This window comes from Furipterus horrens, unplaced genomic scaffold (assembly GCF_987537825.1).
Source record: "Furipterus horrens unplaced genomic scaffold, mFurHor1.1.pri manual_scaffold_5, whole genome shotgun sequence".
NCBI lineage: Eukaryota > Metazoa > Chordata > Mammalia > Chiroptera > Furipteridae > Furipterus > Furipterus horrens.
Window position 1 is genome coordinate 28,032,002 of NW_028327175.1, and position 16,254 is coordinate 28,048,255.

At 40.5% G+C, this 16,254-nt stretch overlaps 1 protein-coding gene across 2 annotated transcripts; it reads left to right on the top strand.

Moving 5' to 3' along the window:
* Window positions 1-47: 47 nt before the first annotated feature.
* On the top strand, window positions 48-15,768 carry ATPSCKMT (ATP synthase c subunit lysine N-methyltransferase). 2 transcript variants are annotated; one of them, XM_090276232.1, is made up of 5 exons: window positions 48-127; window positions 5,236-5,525; window positions 7,376-7,513; window positions 8,722-8,772; window positions 15,547-15,768. In XM_090276232.1, the coding sequence occupies exons 1-5, from the start codon at window positions 58-60 to the stop codon at window positions 15,760-15,762; spliced, it is 765 nt and encodes a 254-aa protein (XP_090132358.1). In that variant the 5' UTR covers window positions 48-57; the 3' UTR covers window positions 15,763-15,768. The 2 variants fall into 2 exon arrangements, with proteins under 2 accessions (XP_090132358.1, XP_090132359.1); XM_090276233.1 differs by lacking the exon at window positions 15,547-15,768 and adding an exon at window positions 10,330-10,499.
* Window positions 15,769-16,254: the final 486 nt, after the last annotated feature.

Genomic DNA, 16,254 nt, shown 5'->3' on the forward strand with positions numbered 1-16,254 from the left:
CAACTCACTTACTTAGAGCATTCTTTTCTCCCTCCTTCCTACCTCTACTCCAAGAAGATGGTAGAACCCACTTCCGGGTTTTTCTTTGTTACTGTGGGAAATCTCGCGATGGAAGGAGAAGGAGGAGGTGAGGTCGGCCGTGCGTGGTGGGCCCTTTGGGTGGCGTCCTGCGCATAGGCACGCCGTGGGGCTCGCGGTTGGCCGGAGTCTCCTCCGACTAGACCGTCTGTGTCGGATGCTGGCGGCAGTGGAAGCCCCTGGGGCTGTTCTTCACTGCCTGGCTTGGGTGCACAGTGCTCGTGGTCGCCGCGCCCCTCCTCCCTTCGGGGCTTGCGCGGCTGCCCGGTCTCGGGTGGTGGGTTGCGGGTGCGTTTGCTTGTATTGGTATCTAGCTGCCAGGAACTGTTAGGAGCGTTTTAGGGCGAATAAGTCACGTAGTGCTTGGCACTCTCGATGTGGTAAGGGTACTGCAGTCCCACTCTCCGGGTGGGAATCGCAGCTCTGTCATTTTACTAGCTGTGTCTTAGGGGCAGTGACCAATCCTCTCTGTGCATCAGTTTTCTCATCTGCAAAAATGGCAGTGATAGTGTAGTATCTGTCTTACCCAGCAGCTATACGGCTTCAGGGAGAACATTGCCTGGCTCTTAGCAAGCGCTGTTTAAGTGTTTGTTAAGAAATGCCCATTTTGCGTATATGGCCCAGTAACCTGCCCAACGTCATACAGCTAGCTAGTAAGAAACAATTGCACAGCCTTGGGCTAAGGGTCCTACTCTGAAGCCCCGTGTTGTGCTGCCTCGGAAAGCTCTTTCCTGGAAACCCTAAATAGTACCCGGTCCCCTAAATCCCTTACACTGGTTCTTCTTTAGAACATTGGTTCTTTATAGCACTGGTCATGACCAAATATTTTATGGATATTTGGTATGAGTTTTAAGCCTTCCTGTATTCCAACTGCCAAAGAACAAGGATTTAACCCCTGTGTATTCCTAGTCTTTATTAGCTACTCAGCTGTTGAAATGAGTGCATGCATTATAACATGGTTGACCCTGGCCTGAAAGTCAAAACCTGGCTTTATTGTTGGAGGTTCGGTGATCACTTACCTTCTTCTAGTGCTTAGCCCACTGATTCTCAAGACAGAGTGATGATCCAAGGACATTTTAGATTTTGGAGTCAGGTCTCAATTCACTTGGCCGATTCAGCATTTTCTCATTCAAAATGGTGAATTCTGCAGTTTCTCTGGCTCATTAGATTGTTGTGGAGTATAGGAAATGTCTAATGATCTCCATACAGTTTATTTTTATTTTCTGTCAAAACATGGGGGGGAAAAGGTTTTTCCTAGTATTAGGTACTACATATCAAAAGCACACAAATGACATTAGACTAATAATACAAGAAAGCCTTTAAGGACTAAAAAATATGTTACAGGGACATAAAATATATGCTGTATTTTTTTAACTGGTATGTGAATACAAGTATACAATAGCTCTTAAATACTGTGACATGAAAACATAAACCCCAGTTTAAACACATGTGACAGGTCACAATTCCAAATAGGGCCGTTCTTTTTTCTGGCCTTTGTCCTTTTGCTTGAACTTAGATGAGAACCCTGATTACTTTTTTGTGCATCCCAGTCATTGCCTCTAGCTTTAGGTAACCCAGATCTGTCCCTGAAAATTGAGATTTTCAACCATTATCAGAAGTCAGTAATAAGGCAAACGTGGGGACAATAGAAGTTGACGTCTTTGAATCCTTTACTTTTAAGGACTAACTCCCTCCCAAGTGCTTCACAGAAACAACCAGTGGCCACCACGGCTCTCATCTAATGGAATGGCTCCATGTTCCAAACAGCACACGTGACAGAAGTCTTTGTCATTTATTCATATCATAGTAAACAGTTTTATGACCCTAAGCATGTTCCATTAAAAGGATTAGAAATTTGTAGAAACACCCGTGATTTTAGTTTTGAATCTTCAGGGGCTGCTTTTTACTGATCAAATGGTTTTTAATTGAATGGAGGTAACAGTATAATTATATATTGGATTTACGTAGTAACTTTAAAAGGTCCTACACATTTTTGCGTAGTTAATAGACTTGCAGGTGTAAAAACTTGTGACAGGAAATTCAGTGATTTCATTAAGGGATACACTGCTGCCGGTGTTGCCTTTCTTAAAAACACGACTATTCTAGTGACTTTGCTCAAAATTTCATCCCAGTGCACAAGAATAAAATACACCCTTAGCCTGGCATCAAGGTCTCACACTTGCCTTCCTGTACTGTCTACCAATCTGCTCAGCAAATGGTTTCTCCACCTTCAATGCCTTAGTCCCAAGGCTTGCTCTTTTGCTAATGTCCTTTTTTCCAGAATCCTCATGCACAGCTCAAATTCTGTCTCAACACCTTCCTGGTTCTGTCATTGGGATCAATCTTTCTTCTATCTTCCCCTATATCCCCACAGCATTTTTGTATACCTTATAACATTTCTTCCAACTTGCCTTGTGTATGTCTCAACTGGACCCTACCAGGCACACGGGTTAGATGGGAGGCCCTGAAGACTGGGGCTCTTTATTATATCTTTTGCTGATTGAATTGAAGGGTACAAGTCTACAGAGGTGAAATAGAATTAGGGTTGTCTAATTAACCGTCTACTGGCTTATGCTGACTAGAGAAACTATTAATGGGCAGATGGATAAACAAAAATTGGTATATCCATACAATGGAATATTTGGCTATAAAAAGGAATGAAGTGCGTATACACAGTAAAACATGGATGAATCTTAAAAAATATTATGCTAAGTGAAAGAGGGCAGTCACAAAAGACCCCATACTATATGATTTCACTCCTGTGAAAGTCCAGAATAGGAACTCTATAGAGACAGATTAGTGGTTGCTTAGGGCTGGGGATTGGGGTGGGTAGGATAGAGGGGTGGTAATTAAAGGTTAAGGGGTTTCTTTTTGAGGTGATGAAAATGTTCTAAATTTGTGACATCTATGAATATAATAAAAACTTTGTAAATTCTACATATTGTGTATGAATTACATCTCAAGAGAGTTGTTAAAAATTACTAATCTCTTCCCCCCTCCCTCTGTGATGGTAGCTAACAGTCATCACTTACTCTTTCAGGCCTGTGCTAAAGGCTTTATATGTATTATTTATTTAACTGATTCAATAACCCTGTGAGGATAGTATTACTTCCAAATCTTACAGGTGAGGAAACGCAGCTTTAGCAACAACTTACCTAATGCCACACAACTGGTTAAGTTCTGAGATTCCAGAACTTTGTGACTCAAATCCTCTTAACCACTGTGCTGTACAATTGGGATGCCCACAGGATAATTTTATACAAGGCGTGGTAGATGTGCTTTGACTATTTAAAAAGTAATCAGATGCATGACTGCTATGGCATGTGAGGTCCTCCACACTATACTGAAAAGTATAACTGTAAATGTGTTTAAAACTCTTGCTTTCTATCACACACCATCATCTTCCTAAACTTTTATTTTACCTCCATCACTAGCGCCAGAAGTAGGCTTTTGTTGTTTTTGTTTCTGAGTTGTTTTCTGCTATGAACCAGTTTTAAAATTTGCTTTGGGGAACCTCAGACATCAAGAAAAACAAAGCTCCGTGTATGGGAGGTACTGGTGGTTGGTCAGCTGCCCTGGAGGGGAAACTCACTGCTGTGAACCAGCTGTGGTGAGTCCTGTGTTCACATTTGTCCCTCCCCAAATTATAACATCACCACATTTCATGGGTATGGTCGGTGGAATAGTGACCCCACCCCCAACCCCAAATAGGCCCATGTCCTTGTTCCCAGGGACTGTGACTATGTTACATGAGAGATTTTTGCAGATGAGATTCAGGTAAGGACTTAAAGATGGGGAGATTATCCTGGATTATCTAGGTGGGACCAATGTAATTATTGGGGTCCTTCTAAAGGAAAGAAAGAGACAGGAGGGTCAGAGAAAATATTATGACGAAAGCAGAAGCTGGGACTGTTGTGGGTCACTGGCCAAGGAGCGTGAGCAGCCTTTAGAAGCAGGAAAAAGCAAGCAAACCCATCTCAGACAGTTTACCTCTCTGAACTGCAGGATAATAAACGTGTATTGTTGTAACGTACTCGTCTGTGGCACTAGGAAACTAATCCAATGGGCTTTCGAATAGCTTGCTAATTTCTGAAACCAACAAATTTATTGTCCTCCCTCCTTTTGTTCTCTCTTCCCTATGGGTTCCTGTTTTTAATCTCAGCTCCTCAGCTAGAGGGTTCACTGCTTCAGGGCAGGACTGGCTTGTTCCCTGTGAGGTTCAAGTGCCAGGCACTGTTCTTGGTGCTTTACCTGCACCGACTCATTTCATCCTCACAATGACCTGCTGATCTCCACTTTGCAGATGAGGAGATGGAGGTTCAGAAAGGGGAAATCACACCATTAGCAAAGTATCTGGCTGGGGTCCTAAACTTGCAGGCTCCTGCTCTTACCTGTGGTGCTGTGCTCCTTGGTAATCAATTTCAAAATTAATTTCAAATCAATTTCAATCTGAAATACTTGAAATCTAATTAAGAATGAGTTTTAAAGGATGAAATTGAAGAGGAGGATATTTAAGATACCATTCATATCTCTGTAATTGGTGATTGGAATTTTTTCTTTATACTTGTGATAGCACTGAAATGATTACTTTTTGTTTTTAGATCTACTTTAAAAATCTCATTATTATCATATTTCAGATTTTTAGTAAAACCTTAGTCTTGTCTCTTCTGTTATTTCGAATTGTGTATTTGCAACTGGATTAGAGATGCTTGACCAATTTTGATACAAAATCCTTTCATCCTATTGGAAATAGGGTAATAACTAGGTATTTTCATGCTTATTTATGAGGCTTTGTTCTGAACCATAAAAGTATGGAGTTCCTGGTTAACATTTGTATTAATGGATATTGAATTAATAAAATACCAAATAGGTATAAATACATCCTAAAGCTGACTCTTAGAGACAAAAAAAAAAAAGTTGGAAAGAAGAAATTTTAGTCTTCTATTAGTATCAAGTAATTTTCTCTAAAACATCTTAGTTTAGTTCATGGAATTTAGAACTCATTGTGGAATCCCACACTAGTAATTTAAATTGTATTCAGCTAAATTATCTTTGTTTAAAAAGCATGCGTTTATTTCTCAACAAGTGGGAGAAAAGTACTACCTTGAATTTCGGATTTGGGACTACCTATATATTTTCTGCTTGTTCTCAATCTAGGTACAGCCCCAGAAACACTTAAAGAAGAAAGTCAGCCAGGATATGTTCTACCTACAAGTCTTGAAGCCAGTGGTTTGAAGAAGAGCAGCTGGGGCTTCTTACTTACCGGGGTTGTCGGTGGCACACTGGTGGCCGTGTATGCGGTGGCCACCCCATTTGTAACCCCAGCCCTTCGAACAGTTTGCTTGCCTTTTGTACCTGCAACTACAAAGCAGATTGAAAATGTTGTGAAAATGTTGCGAAGAAGAAAAGGACCTCTGGTGGACATCGGTAGTGGTGATGGACGGATTGTGAGTTATGATGAGGCATTTTAAGGTTTAGCACCAGAATTGTTAAAATTCTGTTTCACGTTTCTTATGAGGATTAAGTAAAGACTCGCTAAACCTGACGGTTTAATAGTCATTTCATTTTGTGTTTGGCTGAACTTTCAAACCCTCCAGCATGAATATGGAGTGTATTTTTCTCAGATTGTTTTTTTCTTAAAGGAGAAAGTGCTCTGTAGATATACCAGGTAAAAAGGAACAATTAATTGGTAATTATGAAATTGCCTGTTAAGAAACTTGGGCCACTGCCCTGGCTGGTGTGGCTCAGTGGATTGAGCACTGGCCTGTGAACCAAAGGGTTGCTGGTTCAATTCCCAGTCAGGGCACATGCCTGGGTTGTGGGCCAGGTCCCTAGTTGGGGGTGTGTGAGAGGCAACCACACATTGATGTTTTCTTTCCCTCTCTTTCTCTCTCCCTTCCCCTCTTTCTCTAAAAAAACAACAACTAAATAAATACAATATTAAAAAAAAAAAAAGAAAGAAACTTGGGCCAATAGAGGTGGCCTAACTAGAAGAAACATATTCAATTATGGAGTTTCACTGTTTTACATTTTTGTACTACTTATGTTTGTTCCTACATTTATCTATACTTATACATGTGTAATTCCTATGGGATAACAGTTAAAATAGGGAAGAGTATTAACCCCGATTTTTTGAAAGGTCAGATTTTAGTGACCTTTCAAAAAATGGGGGTTAATGACCTCACTTTAACCTCTCCTCCCCAACACACCACTGGGAAGCTGTATTACTTAACTCAAGGTGCTGACTGGCAAACGGGTGTCCCAGAGCATGTTCCTTCATGGACAAGGTGGCACCTAAGGAACTAGGCCTCCGTTCAATGAGCCAAAAAGTGAGGGTAGCAGTAATCAAGGCTAGGGTCCTGGAAACCTTTAGTGTGGAGACCAGCAGGCTGCCGCGATGCCTTTCAGCAGCCCCTCTCCACATAGTCCCTGCAGTTTCATCATGGTGACTCAAGCGAAATCAGGAAGAGGTTAAAAAGTGCCTTGTGTTTATAAGAAATCAGAAGAGGTATATATTAATCAGGAAGAAGTTTTAAAATCCAGATTTGAATGCTTTATATATTTTAATAGTATCTTTATGGTTTCTCAGAACATGTTCCTTCTTAAGGGGTGACACTAGTTACTCTGGAAGTTACTGTATGTGGGACAGGTCCTTCAAGGATGCTCTCTCAGCGAGTGGTGGCAAGACCAAGTGAGTAGAGAGACCCCAGTGAACAGCCCACCACAGGGACCTGCCCACTCTCCCTGTCACCTTACATAGGTAGTGGTATTGTGCCGTTGACTTTGTTCTGATTTGTTCCATTTTACTTGTATCTGCTTTCAATTTTGAGTGAACAGTCTTAAATACTAAGGAAATATGTAGTAAATTGCAGGTTCTTTGTCAACACATTATTTTTATTGCATATTACAACTATTCACAATATATTCTATTCACCTGCTGGTGTGATGTCACCGATGGAGAGAGACTAGGCTTTCAGCAACTTTTGTCAGACGAACCAGAGGTTGGCCAATCCAGAACTAATTACATAGTTGTCTAAAGCAAACCTGACTGTCTGTTCTGATGCTTGAGGTGAAATCTTTGACAAAACATGGAAACTGGGTTAAAATTGACTGGCATTATCTTGTCCACAAATCTACATAATTTTAGAGATCTATCTTTAAATGATGTCTTGAACAAAGGAGTTGCCTTTTGATTGGACATTTTATGATTGTAGTCTGTAAGCAGGAAATACATAATTTCCTAGATAAGTTGATGTTTTTCTTTTTATCTTGAATAAATACCCACCTCTTTCTGCAGGTGATAGCAGCTGCAAAGGAAGGATTCACCGCTGTTGGTTATGAATTAAACCCATGGCTAGTTTGGTATTCCAGATACCGTGCTTGGCGAGAAGGGGTACAACACCTGGCCAGATTTTATATTTCAGATTTGTGGAAGGTATGTAAGGCAGAGAGCAGTCGTAGGAAACTCCATCTGAAACTTTATAGTTCATCATTAGTATGATTGCAAACTGAAGAATGTATAAAAGTAATTAAAATACACGTGTATATTTTAGCATAATGAAATGTGAACACCTTTTAAATGGATAGATTTGCAAATCAGCTAGAGTATAAGCTTAAGGTTCATCATGTGAATTCCAAGAATTTGCCCAAATAAAAAAGTTCACATATTTATTTATTGCAAAATTTTGATCTCATTTGGAAATCTTATAAATTGTAATGTAGGCCTTAACTTAATGTTGTTCTTGGTAAATAGAAGACTTTTCTGTGTGTGTGTGTGCGCGTGTGTGTGTATTTAGAGAGAGACAGAGATGGGTGCAAAGAAAAAGAAGCCACCAACCATACTTGCCATGGCTTCTCTTGCTCTTCATAAAGTACAAGATACTTCCAAGTTTATTAGTACTCTAAAAAATAGCTTTGTACTTTTGCTTTAGGAATGCTCCATAAAATGGTTTTTCTTAAATAAGAATTTCCCATTGTAATGGTGTCATCAGCAGCTTACAAAAATTCACTTGCTTTTTGCTTGCAGTTTTTTTTATACCATATGTACATAAATGATCTCCCTGTAGAGTAAGTAAGACTTTTATTGGGCAATACAAATTTTGACTGGCAAAGCAGCACCCCCCCACCCTCCCAGTTTTTCAACCAAAGATTATTTTATTGCATTTTTTGCTTAGTATTTTAGAGAAGAAGATGGCGACTAGAATTTTAAGGATGGTTCAAGATAAAAAACTGGTAGTCTGAGATCCCTTGAGTTCTTGCAAAGCTACCTTGGTATAGAGTAGAGTAGGAAGGTGTGGACCAGGGTTACAAGTGGCCCAGAGCAAATTGGCTTGGTTACCAGCTGGTCATTGGTTAGGTCACTCGCCATGTGACAGGTGACCCCTGGGACAGGCCCTGCATGGAGTTGCTATGAGGATGAGATTAGATGATTTATAGGGAAGCATTTGGAAAACTGTGATGGATTGAACTAGCATGAATGAAATGTGCACGTGCTTTTTTTCCTTATGAAATCTACAAGGAGACCACTCTTTGTGAAAACTTACTATTTGGTGAAATGTAAAATTGCTACTCATTTTGAAACAAAAGTTAAGCTGGATGTTTGGTTTTTAAAAATTAATCTCTAAATGATTTCCTCCTCTTTAGGTTACTTTTTCGCAGTACTCAAACGTTGTTATTTTTGGGGTGCCTCAGATGGTGAGTATGCATGCTCCTGTCCTGTCTGTTCGGTTTCAGGTCATGAAGACCCTTCCAGCTCTGACAGACTACCTTGCTATGTTATGCTCACCCGTGTGCAAAATGATGGCCTCCCAGATATTCTGAGGGGACCTAGATTTCAGTTTATTGGTTAAGCAAAATACTTCAGGGTCTTAAAGTTTAATCATGGATGATTCAGTCTTATTTTTAAACTTTTGCTTCAGATAAAAATCTCAATTACCTACTTATGCCCTAAAAATTCCAGCCTGAAAACTGGAGACTTTATGAGCTCCCATCATCTAATGTAGTTGGAGGTTTTCATGGTTGCTCACTTCCATCCAGCTGAAATCACTTGGGAAAGTTAATGGGATGTTCTCTTTGAATTGATCATTTCTCTGATTTTGCAGTAAGGTAATTTTGAGGGCAGAGGAGTGCTGACTAGTTTCAATTGACCTCAGATGACTGATTGGTACTGAACTTTGATTATGTATTTTCAAAAGTGAAAATACCGCAGCATTGCGCTGCAAATGGCCCTAAATTTAGTCTTTGGGAAGATAACCACGGTGGGATGCTTCTGTTGTAATTGTTGGTTTACAGACCATGGAAAGAAACCCCTTTTCACTTTTCAAAGTCTGTAATTGTAGCCATAATAATCTTGGTGAAATTGGATGTTTGTTGAAATGCCACTATAAAGCTGATATGCTTTTCAATTTTAAAAAAAGGGAAATTTACTTTTTTGGATGTTTCATTTTCTTACTCATATCTTAATTTTTGTACAAGAAGTTTCTAATGCTTGAGAAATTTATTAGCCCCTGAACCTTCAGTGGAATGACATTTTCTTTTATTTTTTTGAAGTTGATTTAGAAGTGTTGTGTTACATATTCTTGAAAGTGACAGATTCTGTATGTTTGTTATTTTTGGTGAGCCTAAAATTAAGATGAAACCTTGGTGTCCATACTTTTGTTATAGAACTGAAAAGAGATAGAAGGGCATGATCATTGGCCATTAAAAACAAAACAAAACTATTCAGGTTCATGTAATTACTATGAATTTGATAGTTATTTACTAGTTATGGTGTTTGGGCATTCCTTCAGAATAATGAGCATTCGGGGGCAAATAACTAACTTGAAATCCATGCTTCCTAAAAAATAGAAAGTTGATATTTATTGGGACTTCCATGCAATGTTGAGAGGTTGGATGATGACTTGAGATGTGGGCTTATGAAGCCACAGCAGCTATGTCCCAGTGGGGGGCAGCAGTGGCCTTTGCTAGTCATTGTCACCGCATAACCTGTGGGCTCCAGTTCCTTGTGCTTCCCTTATGATGACTGAAGTATAGTCACTTTTTGGAGCTGTTCACTCAGGGGAAAAGAGTTCTATTATTTTGATGAACGCTTTTGCAATCATTGTCCATTCTTCTGTATATAGAAGAATTCTTAAATAAGGAACTTAACAGTATTTCACTATTTCCAAGAAAAAGGGGCGCAGCTGAAATGCAGGAAGCACCCACTTTCCCTGGGATGGCAGGGATTCAGCCACCCTGTGGTTTTCTGCGCAGGTGGATTGATCACAGGTGCAGAGAACCCAGGTGGCTTCCGTTGGTCTGGAGGCCCACTTTCGGGTGTGGAGGGCCCGCTTTCTGCCTTCATCAAGCTTTGCCTACATGCCAGATGTGAGTGGGAGAGAGAGCACTGTCTGGGGAGCCAGGGGGCAGGTCTGCCATCAGTGAGGTGAGTTGTGTGAGCCCTGAAAAGTCCTTTTATCTGTTTGGACCCCATCATTCACTCTTCTATTAAAATGCATTTCCCTTCCCTGAGCATGGGTCAGTATTCTGGTCATGCCTAGGTGGTCCAGCAAAGCCAGGATGGCAGGAAACGTTTCCTGGACAGCTGAAGCACACGTAGGTCACGAGAGAGCCAGGGGGACCGTTAGGGAACTTCAGAGGTAGAAACCCTGGTGTTATAAATCCTCACCCTGCTTCTAATAGCAGACTGACTATTTCTAACAGCTCTTTGTTGCTTGAAATTAGAGGTGTCCTAACATTGCAACCCTGGTGTGTATTTAACATACAGGAATGAGGAATCCCATTGGACCTGGTAAATCTTGTAGTAGGATTGCAAATAGCCACATTTAAGACTAGCTTATCCCCCAAGAACATTCTTTGAAAATGAGGAACAGATCATTTATATCCTTGATTAAAACCCTTCCATTCTTCTTGCTGCTTCAAAGCAGTGAGGATAATGCCTGAACCCTTGGCATGGCCCAGAGGCCTGGCATGGAGTGGCCCCTGCTTCTCTCAGCTGCCTGTCCACTAGCCTTGTTTTACTCTCAGTCCTGGACTCCACTGTGTATGGCGCCATATCCTTCCTCTGATGTCAGTCTCGCAGCTCTAGGCCTGGTTAGTGGACACCTATTGACCACTCACGGTCCAATGTCTTTTCCTCTGAGAACGGTCCCTCATGCCCCAGTGGGATGAGCTCCAGTGCCCCTTGTTTTTCACTCACTCAGTGCTGGCTCCCCTGTCCTTAAAGGAGTTGATGCACATTTCCTTGTGTGGTGGCTTTGGCAGTGTCCTCGTGGCACTGCACTGCAAGCCTGAGCATGAAGACTGGCCTGTCATCTAGGCTGCCAGATCTCCAGCACGACAGCCCCAGCAGCCCCAGCAGAGAGTGATCACTCAGGGCGCATTTGTTAAGTGAATGAATAAATATGGTATAAACATACCCGTTAAGTACAGTTTTCCCAGTGGCCTATTACATTTTGTAACTTCAAAGAATGACTAATTTAATTATAGTTGTGAATCTGGTTTTGAATTCATGAATGAAAATATCAGCATGTTCTGATAAAGAAAAATCATTCATGATTGAATTATGTATCCTTCATCATTCATTTGACCAGTATTTATTCAGGGCCCACTTGGAATACTTCAGTAAATAGAAGAGAAAAACGTCCCTACCCCGGCTGCTTATATGCTAGTGGGGAGAGCAGATATTAAATGAGATGTCTATAAAATATATTGAGTGAGAGAAGGGGTTAAGTGCTATGGGGCAAACTAAAGCAAGAGGAGGATTGAGGCAGAGACAGCGTCCTTGAAAAGGAGCCATTGGAGGTGAGGGGGGAGCTGTGTGTCTGTGTCCAGAGGAGGGGAACAGCATTCCAGACAGAAAAAGAGCCACTTTGAAGGCACTGGGTGTGTGTGCCTGCTGGGTTCCAGGAGCTGCAGAGGGTGGGTGTGGCGGGGTCAGGGTGAGAGAGGGGACCTGGGAAGAGGTGAAATCAGAGAGGAACTAGGGCTGGGACATGAAGGACCCCGGGCCCTTGGAAGGTGGGAGCCATGGGTAAGGGGATTGAGCAGCGGAGTGGAGGAACAGACTGAGGCTGAAAAGGATCACAGGCTACCCTGGGGCAAAACAAAGAAGAGTCAGCGGGTGACTCCCAGGTTTTTGTTTTGAGCAACTGGAAGTTTGGAGTTGCCATTAATGAGCTGGGAAAGGTGCAGGCAGAGCAGCTTGGGAGAAGATCGGGGATTCCGGGTGGCATGTGACGTTTGAAATGTGTGTGGGGAGTGTCAGGTTGGTAGAGCTGGCCAGAGGGACCTGAGGCTCAGGAGAGGACTGCAGAGCAGGCGTTCAGGCATCAGCGCCTGGAAGAAGTTGAAGCCGAGGGTGACTGGCGTCACTCAGCGAGGGGCAGAGACATCCAAGGCCTGAGCCCTGACCTCTGACTAATGACGGGCACTCAGCAAAGGACTGGAGGACTGGAGAGGAGGAGCTGGGGAGGGCGGAGGTGCGGTGGTGGTGGGGGTGTTACCTAGAAGCCAAGCGAAGCCAGTGCCTCGGGGAGGAGGGCCCGAGGAAGGGACGCGAAGCTGCCCATGGCTGTGGCTAATTTGTCGTATAGGCCTTTGAGCTGCTTTCAGCTTATGTTTAAAGTTTTGAAGATGTAATTAGAGTGTAATGAGTTCGCATTACTTTGAAACCAATAACTGTATGAATAAGTTTGAATTCCATTAGACATACATGACACATCTCTGCTTCTCTTTGTGTATGATAACAAGACCCAGATTTGTTGCATATTTACGTGTAATTTAGTCAGTTAATTTCTTACGATTGAAATAGCTCCTTTCATTTTTAGGTTTATCTTGACTTAGCATATGACAGTCATTTGGAAATAAAGGAAACTGTAAAAGAGAAAAGAATAATGGTAACATGAATACATTTACAATTATCCTTTTTATGAGCAAAATTACCATAAGAAACCCTTGATATTTTGGAAAAACACATATTGTCTCATTCCTTCCTTATTTAATTTTTCCCTCAAGGAATAAACATTTTTTTTTTAAGTCATCTTTATCTGGCTGTTCAAAAAATAGAAAGATTCCATCCTTAATGGAATTTATTCTTTGTTATCATTGTGTTGATACTAACGAAGAATTAGAATTCTGGCTCACTCTAGCCACAGGTCATGTAGAGGAGATTTTCCAAGCCAATTTTAAAGGTATAAAATCTTCATAGAAGTACAGTTGATTTGTTTGTCTTGATTTACTTTGGTACTTGTAAAGGGAGTAGTTTTTGCGCAGATTGTGGTTTTGAAATACCATTTTCCAACCAGAGGAACCAGGAATGTGTGAGAAATGGCTGATCCCAGGGCTGAGAAAGGAAAGATAAAAAAGCCTGGAACATTTTGTTGAGATTGATTATAAGGAAGTGCTCAAAATATTTGATGGGAGCAGATCCAAAGGAAGGAGAAGCCTGCTTGAAGAGGCTCCTAGGGGCCAACCTGGGACGAGTTGAGCATTAGGATAAATGGGACAGTAGTGGATTATTACCCACTGACTGAAATAATCTAGGAGTTCATTCTACAGTGATAGTAGCTAGGTAGATAGAAGAGAAAGGTGTTTCTTGCAGTAGAAAGTAGAATTCCATCTAGAAGCAATGATGGAGTTAGCAAATCCACTCCACACTTTGCAACAATTATAACAAAAACTGACTCCGGCCAGAATCATCAGCAAACGCTACAGCTGGTGGGGGAATGGTTCAGTGAGTAACAGAGTATTTTACTCTCAAGGTATGTCCCCACAAATTATTCATTGTAAAGTAAAAATAGTGACCACGCTGTGGAGACACCAGATACCACCTCAGCCGAGTGGTGACCATCACCCTCAAAGCAGGGGTACCCCGTGGGCGTCTGACTGTGGGATCCTGAGATGTTCACAGCCCCACTTATGGGTCAAAACCAAAGACTCACCCACTGAGTCATCATGAGCATCATCATGAGCAACCTCAGTAAGGGCCGTTTGGAAAAATAACTGGCCCATATTCTAAAGGATGTTATTGTCGTGAGAAGCAAAGGGAGGTGGATGAACTGTTCCAGATTAAAAGAGACCAAGGAAACATTGCAGCTAAATGAAATATGGAGTCCCAGACTGGGGGAAAGCATTATAAAGGACATTTATTATTGAGACACTTGACAAAATTGGAATGTTACTGTTGGGATTATTTTATTGGCATATAATGCTAAATTTGCTGAACGTGATAACTGCTGGGGCTATTTCTTCGAAAATACTTTTTTAGAAAACGCTGAAGTATCAAGGAATAAGGGAGCATGTTCTGTGTAACCTATTCTCCAATTAGAAAAGATGTTTGTAGAGAGGGAAAGAGGGCAAATTCGATAAAGTAAGCATGACAGACTTTTCTTGCAACTTTTCTGTAAGTTTGAAATTGCTTCAAATAAGTTAAAAAGAGAGTAGAAAAAATATTGTTGGGAGGTAAAGGTGGAAAAAATATTCTTGGGAGGTGAAGGTGGTAATATATTTTTAGGACCTGAAGATAAATTTTAAGTGGTTATTAATTTGCTGATGTAATTACAATGTCAATATCTTTAGCAAACAATAAAATACTTTCTCCACAGGTAGTTAGGTAATAAAATAATACAAAAATGATAAGTAAGAAGATTTTACTGTTTATATCTTATGTTGACTATCAAATCAATTATCAGTATATTATTGATATATTTTTAAAAAGTATGAAATATTGCGCTGGCTGGTGTGGCTCAGTGGACTGAGCACCCACCTGCGAACCAAAGGGTCACTGGTTTAATTCCCAGTCAAGGCACATGCCTGGGTTGTGAGCCAGGTCTCCAACTGGGGGTGCATGAAAGGCAACCACACATTGATGTTTCTCTCCCTCTCTTTCTCCCTCCCTTCCCTTCTCTCTAAAAACAAATAAATAAAGTCTTAAACAAAAAGTATGAAATATTTTATATTTCAAGTTGGTAGAATGTGTGTAATTTTAAGTCTTATTATTTTATATTTTATTGAATCTAGATGTATTAATTTTAAGATGCACTTTTGCTATTGAGAAAGAAAAATTATTGCCAATTATAATTCTAAGACCACGTCAATGGTAAGATATCAGAGATGTTAAAATTTGGAAAAATATGTTAAATAGTTGAGTGAAATGTTTAGGTAGGTAAGTAATTTAAACCTGCTTCTCATTTTAATTATTGCGATATCATGATTTTAGTTAGAAAACTAGAAATCTGTGATAAAAATGTCGTATTTCATAATTGATACTAGAAGTTCTTATAACTTTTGTCAGTGTGACCTCTGTATTTTGATGGATTGTTTGATAATGTACTTCTTCTTCCCTGAAGTGATATTTTTTAACCTGTAGCAAGTTTTGCACAGGTAGATTCAGGGATCAAGTACAGAAAGACATTTAGGAATCATTTTCTGTGACTTGCTGCTTATAATAGTGACTATCATTCTCCACAGATGCCGCAGTTGGAGAAGAAACTTGAGCTTGAACTTCTGGATGGTGCTAGAGTCATTGCTTGCCGGTTCCCATTCCCACACTGGACCCCAGACCAGGTCACTGGAGAGGGGACAGACACTGTGTGGGCTTATGACATGAGCACTTTCAGAGGGAGTGAAAGAGACCGTGAAGGTCGATGCGTTTTCAGTCAGTCATTGGAATATAAAATTCATTGAAAGTCATTTTCTGCAGTGTTGGTGATCTTTGATTTTTAGAGACTTAACAGCTGTGTGTTTAGCAAAGAGTACACTTTTGTTTGGCATGGCATGAAAAATTACTGTTACTTTCCTTAATTTTTGGAGAAAACAAACAAGAACAGTTGGTAGATAAAGTCTCCTTTCATGGTATATTCTAGAAAATGTGCTTGTAGCTTTTCATGCCCTTGCATGTATGAATGTTGGTGGGTGGGGAAGATGTTGACAGCCATTCACATTTTGAAGAATATGATGAGAAGAAACAGTTTAAAAAAAGGTACATATTAATACATGTTTGCAGTTTCCTATAACTTTATTCATACTTAAGATTTATCTCTTTTCTATATGTCATGGCAACATTAATTTTCTAAGGGATTTAGAGAGGCATTTATATTTTATAACATTTATTAGGAATTATTTGTTTCTAGGCTACATTACTGTACTTTATTGAATCTAAGATATATGTGTGTGTGT

Coding starts and splice junctions, on each gene's coding strand:
- ATPSCKMT (XM_090276232.1), top strand. CDS start 58: ATGGTAGAACCCACTTCCGGGTTTTTCTTTGTTACTGTGGGAAATCTC. Junction 5,526..7,375: donor GTAGTGGTGATGGACGGATT/GTGAGTTATGAT, acceptor CTCTTTCTGCAG/GTGATAGCAGCTGCAAAGGA. Junction 8,773..15,546: donor TTTTTGGGGTGCCTCAGATG/GTGAGTATGCAT, acceptor CATTCTCCACAG/ATGCCGCAGTTGGAGAAGAA.